The sequence below is a fragment of the Hippocampus guttulatus genome, chromosome 1 (assembly GCF_054856545.1).
Source record: "Hippocampus guttulatus isolate MCC_2025c chromosome 1, RoL_Hgut_1.0, whole genome shotgun sequence".
Taxonomy (NCBI): domain Eukaryota; kingdom Metazoa; phylum Chordata; class Actinopteri; order Syngnathiformes; family Syngnathidae; genus Hippocampus; species Hippocampus guttulatus.
Window position 1 is genome coordinate 12990354 of NC_141261.1, and position 22844 is coordinate 13013197.

At 42.4% G+C, this 22844-nt stretch overlaps 2 protein-coding genes across 5 annotated transcripts in view; one reads left to right on the plus strand and one right to left on the minus strand.

Annotated features, from left to right (window-relative positions):
• Positions 1 to 268: 268 nt before the first annotated feature.
• LOC147210440 (cordon-bleu protein-like 1) lies at positions 269 to 4479 on the minus strand. Of its 3 annotated transcripts, none has more exons than XM_086110550.1 (7): positions 4317 to 4479; positions 3415 to 3573; positions 2948 to 3221; positions 2499 to 2608; positions 1711 to 1896; positions 1537 to 1636; positions 269 to 656 (listed from the first exon to the last, which is right to left on the minus strand). In XM_086110550.1, exons 2-7 carry the CDS (start codon positions 3448 to 3450, stop codon positions 652 to 654), a joined length of 711 nt encoding a protein of 236 aa, XP_085966676.1. In that variant the 5' UTR covers positions 3451 to 3573; positions 4317 to 4479; the 3' UTR covers positions 269 to 651. The 3 variants fall into 3 exon arrangements, with proteins under 3 accessions (XP_085966676.1, XP_085966667.1, XP_085966686.1); XM_086110541.1 differs by having other exon boundaries at positions 269 to 698; XM_086110560.1 differs by lacking the exon at positions 3415 to 3573 and having other exon boundaries at positions 269 to 698; positions 4317 to 4443.
• Positions 4480 to 8452: 3973 nt separating this feature from the next.
• The window catches only part of LOC147210441 (sodium channel protein type 2 subunit alpha-like), a 28251-nt gene continuing 13859 nt past the window's right edge, over positions 8453 to 22844 (plus strand). The window contains exons 1-16 of one of the 2 annotated variants that reach the window (XM_086110574.1): positions 8453 to 8828; positions 10813 to 11129; positions 12011 to 12128; positions 12475 to 12565; positions 13412 to 13540; positions 14689 to 14780; positions 15879 to 16172; positions 16986 to 17049; positions 17180 to 17321; positions 17420 to 17626; positions 18327 to 18608; positions 19784 to 20125; positions 20928 to 21042; positions 21254 to 21492; positions 21576 to 21749; positions 21887 to 22243. In XM_086110574.1, coding sequence (XP_085966700.1) covers positions 10863 to 11129; positions 12011 to 12128; positions 12475 to 12565; positions 13412 to 13540; positions 14689 to 14780; positions 15879 to 16172; positions 16986 to 17049; positions 17180 to 17321; positions 17420 to 17626; positions 18327 to 18608; positions 19784 to 20125; positions 20928 to 21042; positions 21254 to 21492; positions 21576 to 21749; positions 21887 to 22243 — 2913 coding nt within the window. In that variant the 5' untranslated portion in view covers positions 8453 to 8828; positions 10813 to 10862. Of the gene's footprint in view, positions 8829 to 10812; positions 11130 to 12010; positions 12129 to 12474; positions 12566 to 13411; positions 13541 to 14688; positions 14781 to 14989; positions 15082 to 15878; positions 16173 to 16985; positions 17050 to 17179; positions 17322 to 17419; positions 17627 to 18326; positions 18609 to 19783; positions 20126 to 20927; positions 21043 to 21253; positions 21493 to 21575; positions 21750 to 21886; positions 22244 to 22844 lie in introns of both variants that reach the window. The other variant, XM_086110583.1, reaches the window with a different exon arrangement.

A 22844-nucleotide genomic window follows, 5' to 3' on the forward strand; every position in this document is an offset into this window, starting at 1 on the left:
TCCACGTGTAGTTACAGATAGCGCTTAAAACAATTTCTTAGGGCATCAGTCAAATGCAAACCATATGGCATGAAATTAAAAGCACGTTTCAGTCACGATTAAGTCAAGTTTATAGCCGTGAAGCACAAAGTAGTCTTCCCAAGCCCACGGTTGACAGAGCTCCAACAACATTACCTCATCTGAACTCCCAGAACAAACCTAATGAAGGTTCCTGCTCCATAACGAGAGGGCTGCAATGGATACCAAGTACTAAGTAGCCAACATGATATGCTAAATGCTATTCCGTTTTATTTTAAACAGAGACTGGGCGTTGGTGAGGACAATTACAGGTTGCAATATTTTAGAACCTGAGCATCCAAAGTCTGAAATGAGCACCGGTACGTCTACTTTCCCCCTCTGTATTTTCAGTGCATGCGATGAAACCTGTTTGTCGATAGACAAAGGGGGTTCCACGGGGTGGGTCTTCGTCACCGAAAAGACAAATCCATTGGAGGTGCGTGGTGACGGACAAAGCAACGCTCCTACATTGCGGATTGTTCTTGATCTCTTGCTAGCATCACTTTGATGCTAGCAAGAGATCCAGAATGAAGAGAGATGCCATTCGCTGCCGATTGCCACGAGAGATGTTGTCGTCTTCAAGAATGATGTTTGTCAGTCTAAAACACACCGGCTTTATGTTCAATTCTTTTCAGCGAAATCTGAAGAAAGGGAAAAAAAACAACATGCAGGAAATCTCTAATTTGTCAACTGTCATGAGTAGCTAATTTAACTGGGTTGTTTTGTTTTGTTTTTTAGTCAGTTGATGATCTCAGCACAGCTTTGGGTCATGTTGCTTCTGATGGCATAAAAGGCTAATTTTGTTTTCATTTTGCCAGTACACATCCAGATGGGTTTTGTGTAATAGACAGTAAACAAATATTTGTGAATTACACTCCTGTATTTTCCGCACTAGAAGGCTCACTTATAAGCCTTTCATTTCCTCAAAAGCTCTCAGCGCGCCTTAAAATCCGATGTGCCTTGTGTATGGTCATTATGGTAATATTTTGACCCCAACATGGCTCCTTGCTAGAGACATGCTGACAACGCAGAGTTCAAACTTAAGGCGATCGGTTTCACAGTTGAACACGGAAATAGAGCAGCGGCAAGAGAGTTCAACGTTAACGAGTCAATGTTATAACTTGCTGTTGGTTAAGTGAACTGTGTCGCTGCTTTATTAAATACGTTTTACAGACATCTGATCGTTCTGTTGGCGTTTCTTTGAGTGTAGCGCCATCTAGTGGATGCATTGTAGATCGCGTCTTATAATGCCCGATATATGAAAAAAAAATACAAAATACGCCATTCATTGAAGGTGCATCTCAGAATCCAGTGCGCCTTTTAGTGTGGAAAATACGGTACTTAAGTACGTAAGAGTCTTACTACTGATACCAAAGTCAAGCAGTTCAATTGGATTCTTCATTTTATCCATCCACCCAAACATACGACATGATATCACTATTGCTAAAATGTGAACTTCAACACCGGATGTCATGTTACCTTTAGCGGCAATGTCTGATTGCACTTCCTGCAGCTTGTTGCCACAGGGAGGAGGCGGGGCATTCCTTTTGGCCCTCCTTATGTCCGATGCAGTTGATCTCTGTGGAGGAGCCATGTTTTAACCCTCAGGACATTCATTTTGTGTTGCGTTTATGCCACCGGCCTACCACAGACCTGCAAGCTGCTGAAATTGCTGAGGTTGTTGGGAACACTCCGGGACACACCCATGGGGGGAAGTGGAGCTCGTCTCTTTTGGCGTGGAAGTCCCGCCAGGGTGTTTGAATAAGAAATATCCTGCTGCTTCACATCAGCAGACTTTTGTTTGGTAACACCAGAAGAAGAATTCACTATCATTTCTTTCTGGAGGGAAATATAAATATGTTCCCACATTAGTTTTGAAAGACGTTTGATGCAGTCATTCCAAAAATAAAACAGTCGTGCCCGATCACCAGCACATGACTGCATGTATTTTGTTAGGTGGTATAAAAGCGGGCGGCCCGGCGGGCGACTGGTTAGTTCGTTGACCTTATAGTACAGAGGTGCAGGGTTCGATCCCGACTCCAGCCTTCCTGTGTGGAGTTTGTATGTTCTCCCCGTGCCTGTGTGGGTTTTGTCTGGGTACCCTGATTTCCTCCCACATTCCAAAAACGTGCATGGCAGTTTAATGGAACACTCTAAATTGGCAGCCCTCGGTGTGGGTGTGAGCACGGATGGATGTTCGTCTATATGTGCCCTGCGATTGGCTGGCAACCGGTTCGCCTACTGCCCGAAGATAGCTGGGATAGGCTACAGCACGCCCCGCGACCCTCCCGAGGATAAGCGGATCAAAAATGGATGGATGGATGGTATAACAGCGCAAATGCTTTACTCGGCATTCGCAAAATAAATTGGCCGAAATTTCACAGCCACAAGGGATTTACTGTGAATGTTTGTTTCACAAGGGACACAATTCTCCAACATACAATTTCCGCTTTTTTCTTCAGCCTTCTGCACAAGCTGAGAAACACTCTGTTCTCCTTCTGGTTCCTTTTCTCCGCGGACAGATCCATATGATGAATAGCACCGCGAGTGACTATGGACACACAAAACAAGAAAAAGTGCGAGTTGTGAGAACGCACATTGATGCCAAGGCGCTCGTACTGTAAGCGGTGAGATGACCTTCCCAAAGGTCAAATTTCTTCAAGGTGAAACATCTTCAGCAAACGAGAAACTTCACAGACGTTGTCATATTTCTATCAAACGTTCTCAGTTTGAAAAATTCTAATTCATGTATCCGACTTGGGACTAAGCCTTGCCGCAAATAGTAAAAAAAAACCACATCGTCATTTCTGTGCAACCATATGAAGTTCGCAACAAAAAGACCCAGACTTGTGTCCCTGAATACATTCTTTAGAAGTCTCTTCTGGCTTACCTCCTTCATATGTACAGGCCTGATAATGATTGAGCAAGGGATTTTTGTCAGCGGTGTCCCGAGCAAACACCTCCCTTAGTCCATGCTCATTTAAAGTCTTGGCAATGTCCAGCGACTCTTTGGACTGACGGTCCCTCAGAAGGACAGTTGTCTCAAGTCTGAAGTCGCACTTGTCGCACACCAACGGAAGGAGCATCTCAAGGGGCAACTGGGGGTTCACTCTCAACACAGTCTTCTGGTTCTTGTTGTAATTGACCAATAGCCGTACGGTGGCCTGCAAAGCACATTCGGTAAGAATTGTGGTGTACGACTGAATCTCCTCTTTGACAGTGTAATTGTTCAATGGCCAAAAGATAAAGGTCAAGTGGCAATAAGGCAAAAACCATTGAGGGTAACGCAAATGAAAAAAAAATGTCTATGCAGTTATTTAACTCAGTAAGATAATTGTATTAACGCAAAAAGTTCACCTCGGGCACATAAGGCCTCTTGATTTTGTTCTCCATCCCGCCAGGTTTCAGTGCATCCGTCAAAACATTTGGAGTCAAATATTCTTCAGTAAAGTCGGTCAGGTTCAGATGGTTGTCTTGCAAAAATCTTTCTACTACTTTTAGCCCATCACTGCTATCCTAAAGAGAAAAGAAATGTTAAAGTACCAAATATAGCAAAAAATAAAAACATTTGGAAAAGGAATAGGGGGCATTAAGAATTTATCCGTCTAGTATGGTCAACAATCAAAAAATGTAGTTTTTTTCCCCATAATCTTGAATAAAACTAATCATGATTTTGTACTTTTGGACAATGGCCTGCATCTCGCACTGCAGGATCTCCAAATCTGGACCTACCCAGTGATTTAAAAATAATTGACCTCCCAACAGGGTTTTTTGGGGCAGTTTAATGATCGTATAAAACTGTATTTGCTAATATTTAGGAGCTTTAGGAATTGAGGAATGAAACCATTTAATTGTCTTGCACGTGAAGAATTAGTCAAGAAATTGTAATTGGTTAAATTATCAAAGACTAAATCAAGCTAATGTATAGAGCAAATACGTTCAGAAAGAGCACACCGTACATGTTTTCAACGAACATAATTTAATTCGTGAATGTGATATTCAGTCTTATAATAAGAATTCCATCCATAATGATGAATAGTACAGCTAATTATCAGAATGGAAGTGAATGTCGTCTACCATGGGATGATGTAGAAAGTTCATTCCAACATGCCAGTTTAGCAGTGCAGTAAATCTCAGTTCCAAATCAGATTACATTTCCTCCGAAGGAAGATTAGTGCCCTTTAAATGACTGTCTGTCCATGTAGAATCCCTATATTAAATAAATCTCCATATTTCGCCAAGTGTACTCGGTGTTTTACCTGTATCAATGAGAAGCCTTTTTATCCATTGGTCCGTCTCGTTTTTTTCAAGTAAAACGTCCACGTACGTAAAATGGAAAGAGAAAAATGGGCAAGGACAAGGTTTGTATCACGGGTAATCCCTGTTTGCTATCAATCGGAAACCACGCCCCTCTCTTTAGCTTGTTTGAGTGTCCGTGTTTCAAGGCTCCGCAGCAAAGGATGGGAAGCCATTGGCAACCTGGCACGATTTATAAACGGTACATTTTAATTGTTATTATTGGTTTCTTTGCCTTTCAAACAATTCACCGTTTAAGTGAACCCTCGCAGAAGTTTCGTTCCAAAATAAACCCGCGATAGGCGAAATCCCCGAAGTAATCAGTGTAACTGCTCATAAAAGTTTTCTTCCTTGTTTAGAAAGACTTGACGAGTCGACCAATGTTCAACAGTCTTCATTGTCCACACGTCCATCGCTGATGAACAACATTTTTGGGCGAGAAATGATGACAAAAATATGACAATTACACAATGTACAACAGAACTACGTGCATAACAACATAAAACACACATTAGTCAAGGCCACATACCGTTTCACCTCGAACTGATGTAACTCTTAATGAACATTAACCACTTCATGCCACTCAATGCAACCCTGAAATGTAACAGCAGGGAGCACAATTACCTAAATAAACGTAGTCTTTAGAAAATTACATACATTGTCGTTTTATCATCATGTAGAAATTATTTTAATATTACCATGAATTTAGAATCACGACAGTTGATCTCAGCTTTATTTATTACTATTATACAATACAATACTGTACAATAGAATGAAACCAAATATCAAAACCTGTTTTTGTTGCAAATGTAAAATTGGCATGGGGCACATCTTGAGCCATCTTGTGAAAATTCCACTGAGGCAAAATCATGTTCCTGGCAAACTAATCTTTGACCACCTCTGTCAAAATGGATATGGTATGTATCGTCCACAGTTAAACTCCTGTTTTCAAGAATGCTAAATTGCAACAAATCAAACGACCCCACTTATTTTTTATCTTTCTACAAATCCGGATTGAGTTGAAAAGATCCTTCCTTTCAGCAGAACGACATTGCAGAAGCCAAAGGAGGCCCAATTTATTACATCGCTTCGAATGAATAATGTAGCTTGTCGCAGCTTGCTGCCAATTACTTCTGTGTATTCGACTTCATACTGCAGCACAAATAGTGATCACTCCTCTCCAAAAGTATTGGAACAGTGAGGCCAATTATCTATTTAAAAAAAGGAAAATGAAAGGAATTTAAAATGAATCAAGCTCAGAATTTCAGTTTATATGTCCAGGGATATTTATACAGAACTAAAATTTCGAAGTACCACTAAAGTGGTGATACTTAGGGCTTTTCGTTCAAACCCACCCATTTTTCTTGAGGAAAAAGTACTGGAACATTTGACTGACTTATGAATTGCCCTATACATAGCTTACAAGGATAAAATTAACCTTTGCCAAAGATTTTAAGAGGTTAATGTGTTTGGGAAAGCTAAAGAAACACAGTGGAGGCAGTCACAAGTTGTTTCCATGTAACGACCTGGAAATCAAAACTCAAATAGCCTTGGCTCATATTCATTTTTTTTTTCATTTTCATTCCCAAAACAAACAAAAATACTGCAAAAATACAGACATTGGCCTCAATGCAGTAAATGCAATCCATTTGTCATTAGGTTTTTGGACTTTGTTTACACATGGCATTGGAACACAAATGCATTTGGAAATATTTTGATCAGAAATAGTTTTTTGGGATTTGTGTTCCTGGTCAAAAATATCAGTTTTTTGGAAATGCATATACTATAATAAATGTATTTTTTAAAAGCAAATTATACAGTCAGCTAAAAAAAAAACCTCACAACAACTGCATTAATTGCAGTGCTACCTGGTAAGGAAGGGAAGTGGCAAATAGAAAATAGGAACAGGGAGAACAGGAACAGTAAGCCAAGCGGTGCTGAAAAAAGAAAAACAAAAGAAAAATCCAGGAAGATACTGGAATAACAACGACTGTTTTTAAAGCATGTTATCAGCGGTTTCTATACTTGCTCCTCAAAAGGTCACATACAGAAAAATTGATTGGTGCAAAAGGCCACATTGAAAACGTCATATTATTAAACACGCCAAAACCAAGCCATCAAGCAGTTACATAGTGGTAATATCCATCCATCTTTCCATTTTCAACGCCCCTTATCCTATATAGGATCGCAAGGTGTGGGCTTGCTGCAGCCTGTCCCAGGTGACTTTGGGCCGAAGGCCGACTACACCCTGAACTGGTTGTCAGTCAGTCGCAGGGCACCTATGGGGACGAACAACCATTCACACCCACATCCACATCGTCACCAAGTGGGAACCGATACCGAGCTGCCCTCACTCAAGTCAGGCGAGTAAACCACGACACCGTCTGTGATTTATTGCTAATATATTACAGTCACTTAAAAAAATGGTTGCATGGCAGTGTTTGTTTAAGGTGATAAAGCAAATAGGGGCTTTTTTCTTTTGGGGGATTTTTCAGGATTTGGGTGTGTCCGGCAACCCTATATATTCAACGAGAAATTATCAGCACTTGCACTGAGCACAAAAAAACTGGAGAGGCTATAAATGACCCATGTGCCATAGTTTGGACACCATCGAATTAGCGAGTGATAGTCCATGAAGAGAATAAATCCCACTTGAGTGTGTCAAAGTAACCTATATCAAGTTGGCCAACCACCCCCCTGAAAATTCTGGGGGGAAATATGTAGGCTGTCGTTTGTTTGTGTTCAGTTAATTTTTCATTTGGGCTGTTTTAGTTTTTGAGGTTTTAAAAAATGATCATAAATAAATCAAATATTGGCTAGATTGACAATAACCTTGAGCTTGGTGATCTCCCGAAACCGCTGAACTCAATTCGGGAAGCTGGCTGTGATGAGTTCAGCGGACATAATTTTTTTCAATAAACACTTGCAAGATTCCACAGTGTTCTTTAAATTACAGCAGGGCCGTGCTACAATGCGTCTATTCGAGGGCACCTGACGACTTCAGATTTTCTCCTCAGCACTTTTGTCCCGTGGGGTTACACCCTGCGGGGCTAACATCAGTTTAAAATGAAATACTGTGACAAGATAAGATCTGAAAAAAAAAAAAAAAGCCATCAAGCAGGCGTAAAGCACAGTCGCTTTGAATTGCCATAATGAACACCCTGTTGGTGATTTGTTTATTGTTTTTATTTTCTCAAACAATTTTGTTTTCGTTGAATTTATACGACTAGGACCCTCGTGCCTACTCTTTTTACTTTCTTTCTTCCTTCCTCTCTCTGTGGTGACTCCTGATGGGTTGCAGAAACACCAAAGGAAGTCTGTATCCTCTTCTACACGGATTCTCTTCGACTTCAGAAGAGAAGTTGAATCGGTGCTTTCTTTTTTCCCAACACCAATACCTGTACGTGTACTTTACACACAGTGTGAGGCTGGGTGTGGTTGTCAACTCTTATGGATGTACTGAACACATCCAAGCATACCTGTCAATTCATACGGTTTAGCCATAGTTCATACGGATTTTGTGGTGAATCTTACGTATATGGCCGTATCGCACAAATCATACGGATTCTGAAAATCTCCGGGGTTTTTTTTCACCAACTCCAAATGATTGGAGTTGGTGAAAAAAACCAACTCCAAATGATTTGGAGTTGGTGAAAAAAGTAACGCAGGAATACAACTCTGAACACAGTAATGCCACTAAGTAGAATGATGATTAGACATTAACCAGACATTGTAGTATGGAGATCTACAATAAATATAATTGAAAATTTCGTGGGGTTTTTTTCTGCCGTTATTTTGACATATAAAATGCTTAGGTATGTTATAAGGATTTTTTTGGTAGTTTATACAGGTTGGCGCTCCGAAAAGTTGACAGGTATGTCCAAGGGAACATTGTGACTGGTGGACACGCGGGGGGCATTTACAGCAGCTCCGTGACGCAATATGAAGAGCTAGCCAACAGGTGGCAACATTTCCTAAGGCAAAGCGAGGAGACTTCAACTGTATTTTGATTTTTTTTTTTATGTCCTCCGTGATTATACACAGCACGATAGCCCTTATCAGATAAAAATTGGCAAATAACCTTCAGTAAATGCAATGAATAAAAAATGACAAGGGAAGATCCCGTTGATATTGTCGTCGGTATGTGTTTTTCTTCCATCTGACAGCAGGTGGACTTGTCGTCCTCGCGGGTGCGTTGTTGACGTCCTCGAAGGTTTCGTGTAATGCCACCATTGCACATCCATTGTGCTCAAGTCGAACCGACAGGAGGCGAGCAAAATTCGTTGAGAAGGCCTTGAAAGACACTAACGCCTGCTTCTTATGAGAGACAAGACATTCGTCTCTTTTTTAAGATCAGATTTCGAGATGTGTTTCATTTGTCTATTTTGTCCTGTCCACCAATCCGGTTTTAAGAAAAAGCGGAATATGAGCCGGGATTTTTCCTTAGGGGCCACTTGCGGAACGTCGTAATGATGGTGAGTACCTGTCATCTTCTCCTTGACGTGTGACACCTTGGACTTGTCAAGTAGAACATTGAGAAATCGTCTCTTATAGTCGCCAGGTGTAAATAACAGCTTAAACCTGAAATTATACACGTCAGCCATTAAGGTAGTCATTTAAAATTTAAGGCTGTCAGAGAGCTCCATGATGATTGGTATTTTATGAAACTGCCTTAATGTGCGAAATCTAACGTCAACCTGTTGTGCGTGTGACAATTATGCGCGTGATGAGTCCTCAAGTCAGACAAACAAAACAAAACTAGAAAAATCACTTTCGAAGCACCGTTCTCTAATATATGCAAGCAATCATGACTCATCCATTTTGTCTTCTCTTGGCGAAGTGTAAATAAATAGAGGATAACATTGGATGATTGGCGAACACAAAATGGACGAAAAATAACACCGGGCTTCCTATATTAGTCATCCTGTCAGCCCCCATTGCGTCAGGTCGAAATAAAACGTTGAGACTTAACCATTTCAATGACCCAGGGACTGCTGGTATTGTTATTCATTGAAAATAAAAGGCATTAGCCCGTTTTCCGACAAGTGGCCGCTCCCTTTTAGAGATGGATTGTGGGCAAATAGACCCACATCTGGCAAGGACACGCCCAGACCCCTTTCAGAGTTCCACTCGCGAAAGCATCTTCAAATATAGAATTGTCACATGTGCCGCTCTTATTGTTCATGCGGAGGGTTTGTGTTGACTTGTTCGTGGTTCGTTTTTCCCACTCCGTGGTTTAGGTAGGCTTCGTGTTGAACGACATGTGGTTTCCGGGCCTGGATTTGGATCTCTTGTGTTTGCCACTAATTGTTGACTTCAAAGCCTCAGTTGGTTTTATGGCTTGGTCGTAAAGAAAAGGTTAAATGCGAAAGGGGCAAAGATGATGGCAATCAAATTCAAGCTAGTGGTCACCAACAAGGTACCCACAGGGACTAGTTAAAACCACATGCCCGAGAGCCACTTTTACAAATGGCTCACGTGAGGGGCACATTGTGATTTGCAAAAAATGGTGTAGAAGTGCTTGCTTGAAATGTAGACACTTAATATATTAATAGGAAATTTGCTCCACTTAAGCACTTGATGAAATAAAATTGAGTAAATTCATCATATTTTTTTTCAATGTACTCTATTTTGAATCACATCAGATTATCATAGGATAACAGTGCATGCTGTGCCCATCCAATTGGACCTGTAAAACAACTGTCGTCACTTTTTCCCCTCCCACCTAAACCCAGCAGACTGAAAACAGTCCATTTTCTGAATTCTTTACTCACGTCTCCTCACTCGCCTTGAGAAAAACTCTGCTTTGAATGCCAATGTGACAACAGCAATTCTTCCACAAAGGACTTCACAATCTCAAACTTTTGAGTTAGAAGAGTACATGCATGACGTCGCTTCTTTCATTCATCAGCACAGCACTGCACGCAAGGGGCTATCATGTCGTGCCTGTCACGTCTTAATAAGATGGTCTGGTAGGCTGCGCACAGATGCCGCACAGACGGCGGAAGCCCGTCTGTGACTCACGTCAGGTTAAATCCCTCCGTTTACATATATTTGAGTCTTGATGTGTACTTTGCCACGTTCGTGGCCATCTCACTTAACCAGCGCCGTTTGCTTTTTATAAAGGATTGTGTGCGCATTATTGGAATCAGTCAGTGTTTGAAACTTGGCAATTTCTAATGGAAAGACATTTCTGACCACTCTAGTAAAAAAAAATGACCGTTGAGTTGAATTGTTGGGAAGAAACAGACCATATCAAGGGAATTATTTTGACAAGATAGGTGTCAATTCCACTGTGATTAGGTTGGTTTTTTTTTTTTTTTGCTGCACACAACACACACAATGGAACATATGTGCCAGTCAACATCATCAGAACTGGAATGTGCAATTTTATGTAGCATGTACGGTATGATATCGCACAACCCAACTGATAACCCTTCATTTCCTTTTGTGTTGCAGCTCCCTAATCCAACTGAGCTACTCTCGACCTAAAGGAGCAGGATGACAAAATGGCCCAGTTGCTGGTACCGCCTGGTCCTGACAGCTTTCGCCCCTTTGTCCCGGAGTCTCTGGCCGCCATTGAAAGGTGCATCGCCGAAGAAGAGGCTCGGAGACCACGGGGAGATCGTCGCAGCGACTGCGACGATGAAAACGGGCCCAAGCCCAACACTGACTTGGAGGCTGGAAAATCACTCCCTTTCATCTATGGTGACATCCCTCCCGGTTTGGTGTCCACTCCTCTGGAGGATTTGGACAGCTATTACAGCAATCAGAAGGTCTGTTGGAATCCATCACTAAATTATCTGACCCGCCAGTTTGTGTTCAGGGGCTGGGGAATGGACGTAGTTGAAATTTGGTAACAACGAGTGCAGTGGCACCTTGCAACCACTGTGTGAATGACCCAAATGGCATCCAATTTGGAGTACGGTAAACCTCACAGGGGAAAGGGGACTGAGCCATTCCACGAATAATGAAAAACTGTGAGTAATTAATGCCTCCCTAAAAATGATTAGAATTGCAGATATCAAATCGCTTAAACCATATAATCTAATCCATATGGACTTAATCCATATGGACTACAAACTATGACCCCAAAACACTTCCCTAACCTTCAGCAGGAGTTTATTCCAGAGAGAGGGACCACCAAAGGAAAAGGCTTGATTCCCGCTGACCCTCCCCCGCTTAGTTCTCGGTACCGCTGATAGTGTCTGGTCCGCAGACCTGAGGCACCGGGCAGGGGCGGAGGAGCTCAGCGAGGGAAGGTGGGGCGAGGACAGTTAACGATTTGAATCAAATAATAGAATGTTAAAAAGAACTCTAAAATGAGCCAGTGAAGGGATGCCAGAGTAGGGGTTATGTGCTCCCTCTTACTAGTACCAGTCACGATACCAGCAGCAGCATTCTGGACCACCTGGAGACGCTTCATGGAGGATCGTCTGACTCCAAAGTAAAGCGAATTACACTAACCCGCCTGAGACGTGACAAAGGCATGAATGACGGTTTCAAAGTGTTCTTGAGAAAGAAGAGACTTTACTTTATCAAGCTGGATTCCACAACGGCACCAATTTGCCGGTGCAATTTAAAATCACTGTCCAGTTCAAGACCGAACGTACATGACGAAATTCAATGTCTTCACTACTTTTTGTCTCCTATTCAGACCTTCATAGTACTGAATCGTGGGAAGGCAATCTTCCGTTTCAACGCCACTCATGCCTTGTATATTTTAAGTCCCTTCAACCCGCTTCGGAGGATAGCTATTAGAGTTTTAGTCCACTCATATCCTTTTCAAGTCTGTTATTGACAGTGCTTCATATAGATTGAAGTGTTGATCAGACAAGCTGTTATGGAAGCGCTATCTAATTAAGGATGCATTGCAAAATGAGATTCAGCTCTTTTGAATGTCAAAACGTGACTTGCTCAGGCTTATCAGGATTGTACAATCACTGTGCATTTAAATGCAAGTGATGAGGAAACTATATATCAGTGGTTCTTAACCTGGGTTTGATCGAACCCTAGGGGTTCGGTGAATCAGTCTCGGGGGTTCGACGGAGCCTCTGCCATGGAGGTTAAGACACACACGACTCATGTTTTCCATTGTGTTCCTTGACTCTTGTGTTTCAACGATGTTCAGCATGTTGATCATGTTCACCATCCTAACCAACTGTGCTTTCATGACCCTAAGTAACCCTCCGGAATGGGCCAAGAATGTAGAGTAAGTCCTCTTTCTCTCTTTCCAAATTGAGTCATTGCTTCTCTGTTCTCATAAATGAAATTTTCGCGCTTTCGTAGATACGCTCGTCATAGAAACAGGCACATCTTTTTTGTTCTGGGGCAAGTCTAATATACCGTGTATGGGAATTTGGCAGAAAATTTTCATTACATTGCCCGGTGCACTGACATTGACAATTTAGTGGCAGAGAGTAGACTAAACTTTATAGCAGAAGAAAACAGGTCTAAGTTGTGGCGCGGGTGATGTATCAAGATTTTGGTGGGTTTGATCTCGGCAGACAGATTCTGGTGGATATCTTTGAATTTCATTCCTTATACTATGACATCAGTGTGCATCCTCTAAAATAATCATAGTAGAAATCAATTCATTGAATGCGTTATTCTTATTACTGTCATCCTTAATATGTTTTACAAGCCCCCCCTGACCGCGGCACAACTGGCGTGTCTGTGGTGGGGCAGTTTGACTGGCGCATTCAATTCCTTGATATTTTTTTTGCTGTATAGTGAAAACATTGGGTCAAAAGATAAATATGAGATGAGATTTTATTTCCTGGAATTTACATGTCAATTTTGAGAACACAACTTAGAATTAGTTTACTTCTGCAAATGGAACTGCTGTCCATTTGAAGCATTTGCTCAATATCTTTAAAGACTTTAGTAATACGGTAACCCTCCCTCGCATTGCCTTGGCTCGTGACGGTAACAAAAGCCAAAGCATGTTTGATCACAAATAACGTAAACATGACAAGACAGATGAACCAACGCTAAATCATTTAGCTACCGCGGTCTGTCTTTAATACGATCTTTGTCATTGTTGCTTATTCGCCAGATACACATTCACAGGGATTTACACTTTTGAGTCCCTCATAAAGATCCTGGCCAGAGGTTTCTGCATGGGGAAGTTCACTTTTCTGCGCGACCCTTGGAACTGGCTAGACTTTAGTGTGATCCTGATGGCGTAAGTATTTCGGCCCACTTTCACCCTTTGACTTTCAGATCAAAAGATGCGCATCAGACAAAAGTTCAGAAGTCCATCTTTTATTTCATGCTATTTTTATCAAGATATGTTCAACAACTCAGGACAGAGCAACTTTTGTTTGAAGCCACATCCAAGTGAGCAAAAGTATAGGAACAGGCATTCATATTTGGTGGCATAACCTTTATTTGCAATAACTGCAACAAGCTTGCGACCCACTGACTTCACCAGACGGCTAAATTCCTCATTTGAAATGCTTTTCCAGGCCTTTACTGCGGTCTCTTTCAGTTATTGATGTGGATTTCTCTCTCGAGTCTCCTCTTCAGGAGGTGAAATACATGCTCTGTTGGGTTGAGGTCTGGTGATTGACTTGGCGAGTCGAAGTCCTTCAACTTTTCTCCCCCGATTAAGTCCTTGTATCTATTGGCAGTGGGTTGTTTTTTTTTGTAGGGTGGGGTGGGGGGATATTTTCTTGTTGCATGACGCAGCTTCTCCAGATTAATTTGAGGGCATTTTTCTGTTGTAAAAAATGCTTTTGTAGACTTCAGAATTAATTCTGTTGTATGCTACCATGATGAATTACATCATCAGGAATCAGCCATGAAAGCCCAAGCCCCCAGCTTCACAAAAACAGTGATGAAAAGAAGTTTCTTGGTCAGAATTTATTTCCCAGGGTTAAATATCTGGTCATATCACCTGACCAAAACTGATGCAATTCTGCTTGTGCTCTAAGGTCCAATCCTTGCATAGTCACATGTATTCAATGTCATCCTCCACGCTCCTTCTTCCGACATTATTGATTCATTTCCCCCAAGCTCAGGAGCTCAATGGTCAGGCCGATTGCCTTCAGCTTGAAGGCTGCGGCGTAGGCATCGCGTTGCATTTCTGGCGGGATCAGTGTGCGCTTGTACAGAGCAGATTTGAATCACCATGAGTTGCGACTTTACTGTAGCGACTCATAATTCAGGCACGATGGAATCTTTTAAATTTTTTACTACTGTCAGTATACATGAAGGCTTACTTTTTTTTTTTTTTGAGAGTGGTCTTTTCTTTCCTGGAATGCCCGTCGTGTGTGTTTGTGCTGATATTTGAGCAATGCTATGTGATAACTGTGCATTTAATATCTGCAGGTATATAACAGAGTTTATAAACCTAGGCAATGTTTCAGCTCTGCGCACATTCAGAGTATTGAGAGCTTTGAAAACTATCTCAGTGATACCAGGTAAGCCTGCCCGAAATTATCCTCCTGTGCGTGACCATTTGCCACTCCCTCCCCTTTTCCACGACCCCTCCCCCTTTTGTGTCATTGTGCTTTGGGCGTGGCTGTCTGCGTTGTGTGCGCGTGAACATGTGCAACCCGAAAACACCTCGCAACTCCCCATACACCGCCACCCTTTCCCCTCCCCCGCCTCGCTACCTCCTCCCTTATAGATATGTCACAGAGTTTGTGGACCTGGGCAATGTATCAGCACTGCGAACCTTCAGGGTTCTGCGGGCCCTGAAAACTATATCGGTCATCCCAGGTGAGCACACCATCAAGGCAAAAAGGGGCGAATGAAATGCTCACTGCTATAAGTGGCGTTTTTGGCAACATCTACTCACTTTTGAGCTCATCTTCACTGCAGCCAAGCCTGACAGCACCATTTTGCCATCCTTCATGTTGCCTTCAAAAAAACTAAACAAACAAAAAGAGATGGAATTTGGTTCCAATCTGCATAGATTTCGAGGATTCCTCGCTTTTAGACAAGTAGAAAAGCAGAATTGTTTCTTTGAAATCCATTTTTGCCTTGAAAGCCACCTGTGGACTTTGTGCTTTTTCCGTTCTGCTTGAGACATTGCAAAGGAAGATTTTCTGGTGGCAAAACTAAACGTGTGTGCGTTTGTGTGTCGTGTGCATAATTCCTGTTTGAGGCATGTTATGTTCTGTTGTGAGTGATAGTTCAAAGCACTTTTCATTGAGAAAATCAATAAGAAACTCACAGGTAATTACATATGATTAAATCCACAGCCATGCCACTGCCCCCCCCCCCACCAAAAAAATAAAAAATAAATGAAGTACTGTATTAGTTTACAAAGAATTTTTAACAGGATTTTGTGATGAGCTTTGGCAGTGTCACAACATTTTTGCTGCTAGAATAAATTTGGAAGAACACAACCATTTCCCTCATAGTCTCACCTCAGGAAATATAAGTTTCTTCTCTTCAATATTGTGGGGGTTTTTTTTCGTCTTGTCTTCCAGGCTTCAGATGACTTGTGCCAGGTAGTAATCGTTTCTCCTTGCGCCATGTCTCACCACCCCTTTCCCCCGTCTCCCACTCAGGCTTGAAGACAATCGTCGGCGCATTGATCCAGTCAGTTAAAAAGCTGTCGGACGTTATGATCCTGACGGTGTTCTGCCTCAGCGTCTTTGCTCTCATTGGCCTGCAGCTCTTCATGGGCAATCTGAGGCAGAAGTGCGTGCGCTTGCCCAACATTGGCAACGACACCAACAGCAGCAGCAGCACTTTGGCCGCCGACATGTTCCTTTTCAATAGCAGCCTCGCAGAGGTCAACGACACTTTCCTGAACAGCACAGAGAGCAGCTTCAACTGGACCAAGTACATCAACGATAGCGGTAAGCTAAGTAACGAGGGACGGATGTGCTGCATGTGGATTCAAACTATCTTACCGAGTCAGATAATCCTTACTGAAAGAAAAACCTTACTTCACAACCGCCTAATTTAAAGTCTGACATAGTGTGAAACTGTGAAAAAAAAAAGACTTTATGAGCCACTTAAGGCAGATCTTTTACTTTGGAAAAACCTCACAGAACGCCACCCAAAGAAAATGTCCACAGCACTCCAACTAATATAATGATGACGATCTCATCCCATTTTACGAAATGCAATGTTAGGACCTGTTTAGATGAGCACAAAGCTATTATTTTGTTGTATATGAATAGGTGGATTGAAAGCTTGATTGTTAATTGGTTAATTCGGCCATCTATAGACATTTTTCTGCTTGTCATTCATCGCATATCGCTGGGATTGGGAGAAGAACAAAATGACATTATCTACACGAGAGCAAATAAATTAAAACTTTCAGACCAATTAACTGAGCGATCAAAAAGTACAGTTCGATTTAGGTTTCCGGCTGCAACTAAAGGTTATTTAAATTTTCAATTAATCAGTTGATTATTTTGGTGATTATTTACTGAATCATATATTTTTTTAAAACATGTTTTTATTTCCATCCATTCAGTAAAAAACAAAAATTGATGAGCAAAATCGTTCCTCAAAGAAAAACAAAGTTATTTCAAGCCTTGCTTTTGACCGAAGTGTGTGTCCCCTTCAAACGACTTGACTTTCCAGATCACTGAAGGCCCATTTAAGAGTGGCAAAAAGTGGTGAAATCAAAGCTTTAACGTTTATGCTGTCTTCTCTTTTAGACAATTACTATCACCTCCCCGGGCACAGGGATGCTCTGCTTTGTGGAAACGGCACCGGGGCTGGGTAAGGACTTTTTACTTTTATCGAACAAGCTCTGACAGAAGAAAGTTTGCTCATATGTCGTAGCCAAACCTGCGATTCCCACATCAAAATGTCGATGAATTCCAAATGAACTGAAATCATTGTGTGACAGGCTTTGCCCAGAAGGCTTCGTTTGCATCAAAGCGGGCCTTAATCCAAACTACGGATACACAAGTTTTGACACTTTCAGTTGGGCTTTCCTGTCACTATTCCGATTGATGACCCAGGACTACTGGGAAAACCTCTATCAGCAGGTTTGTGTCATCTGTGGCTCGCACCTTCGTGGCGTGTTGTTGCGGTGATTTCCAAAACGATTGCGTTATTGTGATCGTTGTAATCTTGGGTCCATTAGACTTTGCGTGCGGCAGGGAAGCCCTACATGGTCTTCTTCGTTTTGGTGATCTTCCTGGGTTCCTTCTACCTCGTCAATCTGATCTTGGCTGTTGTGGCCATGGCTTATGATGAGCAGAATCAGGCCACCATAGAAGAGGCTCAACAAAAAGAGGAGGAGTTCCAGGCCATGCTGGAGCAGCTGAAAAGGCAGCAGGAGGAAGCACAGGCAAGAACATGTTTAGCTTTTTAAAATTGAGATGTGGATGTGTCATTGGGCATCGAACTCCATTATTATTATTTACTGTGAGAGGAATAAATACATACATAAAAGGAGCAGAGAACATGAATGATGTTGAGTAAATAGTTTGAGTGATACGACTATTGTGTATTAATTGTCTCATTTAGAAAAAAATACTTTGATATTTCATTTTCGTTTTAATTTTAATGAGAGCCAAGCCATTCTAAACAAAACCCAGGACATGTGAACATTTCAATTTCGTTGGAAATGATTATATTCGGAATCGCACAGTATTATTTTTCAGCCACGCAAGCATCTATGCACCAGAGCAAACATCAGCAGCGGCACACTGCTCAAGAAAATGTCACTCCAGTGTCTCCAAAATCATCTTTCGACACCAGCTTCCTCAAGTGACCCCTAAAATCCGATAACAACCATGAAAGACATCAAATATCAACAGATTAGAGCCAAAGAGCACAAATGAGTCTGCGGGCGACATGGTTCTACCCGAGTAAATTAAAAAATGTATTTTGCAACCAACAAATAACACAAAGATTCTGCTGATTTGTCAGCGCTGTCATGACTGCTTTCAGCTGGCAGGCTTTCTCCTCATACTCATTTGCGCAAGCCTTTCAGACAGCCACCATGGTCGCCATGACAACTGTTTGGTTTTCCGATTGGCCGACAGGTTGCCGCGGCAGCAGCCACGGAGAGCGGCGAGTACAGCGGCAGGGGGGGCCCCACCTCTGAGTCGTCCTCTATGACATCCAAGCTCAGTTCGAAAAGTGCAAAAGAGCGACGCAACAGGCGGAAGAAAAGGAAACAGAAGGAGGAAGAGGAGGAGGAGGAGAGTGGCGCGTGCAACAAGTTCCATAAATCTGTAACTGTGGACAGCATCAACAGATCCTTCCACTTCTCCATGGATGTGAACCGACTTTCCTATGAGAAGAGGTGCTCCTCTCCCAATCAGGTATTTATTTTTTTTTACCCTCAAACACAATGGCCTTTTACTTGTGTAGCGTATAAGTCGTTTAGCCGCTCTTGACCTGTGTGCCCACGGCACCGCTTAGCTCCTGTCCATACTTTCAATTGCCTTGAATGCAGGGGTCTCAAACTCAATTCATGTGGAGGTCTGGGTCTGTCTGGGCTGCCTTAAGTATTCCGCAGCAAAACGGTTAAAGTATTACAAAAAAAAAAAAAAAAAGTACAACTTGTCCAAGTTTTCTCAATCTTCATTAATAAGGTCTCAGACTATTAGCGGTTCTTTAGAACGTGGATAAAATTGGTGACCGGGACCGCTCTCTATTCTCCTTGGTTCTTTGCATACTTTTTAACATGTCTAGTTGAGTAGTAATGTCTGATTTGTGGAGCACTGCGATTTTCTCCGGACATTCAACACATCGGTGCGGGGGGAAAAAAAAAAGAAAAAACAACAACATTCCATCCCCTTTTTCTTTCCTGGAAATTGGTTGACAACCTTTCTCTTCGTGGCATCTTTTGAAAAAGACATACTGGGACTGGGGACAAGATCTTTTCCTTCCACTTGGTGTCACCTCAAATTATGTTTCATCAAAAGATGTCATGAGCCTGAGCGATGGTAGCCAATAAGTGATTTAAAAAAGTAAACAAAACACAAACCCCTCAGGGCAATGACACAGGGAAAAAAAAAAGGTAGGGGGGGCACACGAACCTGAAACTTTGATGTCAATTTAAGGGCCGCAAAATATCATCCTGCGGGCCACAAATGGCCCCTGTAAGTTTGAGACCTTGCTTTATTGGGAGGATCGCCCCTGCCAGTATGGCCGCCACTTTGGCACATCCATGAGCAGGATCTATTCCGTAGTGTATATATCTGTGACAATAGGGGCACAGCCTGGAAATAGGTTTCCCAGTCTCTGTTTGTTGATTGTGTCACAGCACCACTAAATAAGGGCCAATTCTGGAATTAACCGACCTTGACAACCAGTGTGCAAAGTGGCCTTTTGAGTTGACTGGGCGCTATTTTCTGTCTATTGTATCTGAAATCCTTTAAATTGGGGTCCGTTAAATCAAGGTTCCATTGTGTTTATTAAAAAAAAAAAAAAGTGAAATACTCTCGTCCTCATGCAAGTACTTTCAAAAGCTCACAGAAACTTTCTTTCACAGTCTCTCCTCAGCGTACGCGGATCACTCCTCTCACCACGGAGGAACAGCCAAGCAAGCCTCTTCAGCTTCCGTGGACGAGTACGCGACATGGGCTCAGAAAACGACTTTGCGGACGACGAGCACAGCACCTTCGAAGAGAGCGACAGCCGCCGGGGCTCCCTGTTCTTGCCACGTCGCCTGGAGCGTCGCTGCAGCGCCATCAGCCAGACGAGCCTCAGGGTGCCTCGTGTGATGCTTCCTGCCAATGGCAAGATGCATTGCGCGGTGGACTGCAATGGTGTTGTTTCGCTGGTCGGAGGAACCTCGGTACCTAACTCTCCTGTTGGTCTCCTGCTGCCTGAGGTGACTATATTTTTTTATTGAAACGTTTTTTGCATAAATTGGTTGGGGACCTGACTCACAAGATTTGATTCAAGTTGCACGTACTGACTTTGCTTTGACTTGGTATTTATGAGACTCGACTTGTCGCAGCATGACTTGATGAGTTTTTCAAGATCGTATGCCATTTTTCTTTGTCAAAAAGATGTCATTTCATCTGTTGTGTGCACAAACCTGGCAATCCATCAGTATGCTATGATGTGGTGTGCCGAGTCCACCTCATGAAGCTTAACTTATGAAAGGCGCTCCGAAGGTTTTCACATTTTGATTAAAGCTTATAAAAGTGGGAAAAAAGAGAATGACAACATTCAAGGTTGGACACAATAACAATATCCAACGTCATCCCTTCCTACAAAACCGACAAAGAAAGTCAAGCTACAATACCAATAGCTGGGCAAAGCTTCACGCCTGTTACGCGTTTGATTGAGAAAAGAACAAATTAATAGCCAAAACAGAAATTCTCTGGTGTCTTTAAATCTGCTACCTTCCAACAAACTGGCCATCTTGCCAGTTACTTTTTAGTGAGAGGTGGAGCCATTTTGGTGCAGTATTTTTGTACAACATGAATTTTAACCATGCACCTGCGTACTGGGGCTTGTAGTCTATTTGTTTCAGCTTTGCTCAGTCTGACCTTTGGGTGAACCTGGTGGGACATCTACTTCCCGGATTTTGGCAGCCATCTTGATCGACTCTACATTGTAGTTTTCTCATGACTCTATGGTTAAGTATTCCATCAATATCTTGGATTGTGCTTTTTTTTCTGTAGGGTACCACAACAGACACTGAGGTGCGAAAGCAACGCGCCGTGGATTATTTAGATGGGCCAGGAGGCAGGCAAAGAGCCATGAGTGTGGCCAGTATCCTCACCAACACGATGGAAGGTCAGAATTCTTCCCCTTAACAGGTTTAAAGTGGAAGGCCAAGCCCCAATACTTGGCCCACTCTTCACATCTCATATGTTTAAGCATCGGCAAGGGACATCTAATGAGCTAGAGAAGAATCAATGACAAAAAAATAATCACCATCAACTGCTTGAGTCCCCTCCCCCCAGCCTCCTGTGATATTCATTCCATTTCAATGTCTCCCTTTCAGAGCTTGAAGAGTCGAGGCAAAAATTCCCCCCTTGCTGGTATCGATTTGCCAACACTTGTTTGATCTGGGATTGTTGCCCCGCATGGCTCAAAATTAAGGAGTTTGTCAACATGGTGGTCATGGACCCATTTGTTGATCTGACGATCACAATTTGCATCGTCCTCAACACCCTTTTTATGGCCATGGAGCATTACCCGATGACGAAAGAATTCAACAACGTCCTTTCAGTTGGAAACCAGGTACCCGGTAACATTTGAACAATGATGCCCACTGACGTATAAAATGTTTTTTTCTGCTTTATTTTTTATTTTTTTTCAAATAGGTATTCACTGGCATTTTCACGGCAGAGATGTGCCTCAAGGTCATCGCTCTGGACCCTTACTATTACTTCCAGGAAGGCTGGAATATTTTTGACGGCATTATTGTTAGTCTGAGTCTGATGGAGCTCGGTTTGGCCAACGTAGAGGGCCTGTCTGTGCTCAGATCCTTCCGACTGGTAAGGGACACTGTCATATTTACCGGTAACTTAAAAAAAAAAAACAAGCTACCAATCTAGACCTTCAAAATAATAATAATAATGCCGACTTTTTTTTTTATTTATTTATTTATTTTTTGCTCTCGATTTTACAACAGCTGAGGGTCTTCAAACTGGCTAAATCCTGGCCAACTCTGAACATGCTGATCAAGATCATTGGCAACTCAGTGGGGGCTCTGGGGAACTTGACCCTGGTGCTCGCCATCATCGTCTTCATCTTTGCCGTGGTGGGCATGCAACTTTTTGGCAAGAGCTACAAGGAGTTTGTCTGTAACATAAATGAGGATTGTCAGCTACCGCGCTGGCACATGCACGATTTCTTCCACTCCTTCCTCATCGTGTTCCGGGTGCTGTGTGGAGAGTGGATCGAGACCATGTGGGACTGTATGGAGGTAGCAGGACCAACAATGTGTCTAATTGTCTTCATGATGGTGATGGTCATCGGAAACTTGGTGGTATGCATCTCCTTTGTTTTTTTTGCTCATTAGTGCATGCCGACAAAGGATGTTACTTTTGTTACTTTTTGTTTTTTTTACTCTGACATTGCCCTGAGAGTTTTGTGGTTGCAGGTAAGGGGGGGGGGGGGTTTCTTACGGCCTCCCATAGCTCAGGCTCATGACAGCTTTCCACGAAGCATAATTCTGAAGTGACGCCAAGTGGAAGGATTAGATCTTGTCACCCAGTCCCAGTCATGTTTTCAAAACTGGCCGTGAAGAGAAAGGTCGGCGAAGAGAACAGCTTGTTTTTTGGGAAAAACAGGAGATGAACTTTGATTGTTGTTTAAGTCAGGCGTACCTCGACATATCTTTTGATGCTATTCGTTAGCCTGTCTGTGGCGTTTGCCATATGAGTTAGCATTAAGCTAGCGGGGGGCGTTTCTAAGGCAAAATCGTTTGGTTCACGTTTTATCTTTATCTTTAACTTAAAACGTCAACTGCATTAGTCAGCTTAAAGGTTCTTTTCACAAATTGTTCATTACATGCCAAACTGCTGCTGCGTGTTGAAACATGAGCTCAGGTCACTCCCGCCATACAGCGCTCATAAGTCACAGCAAAA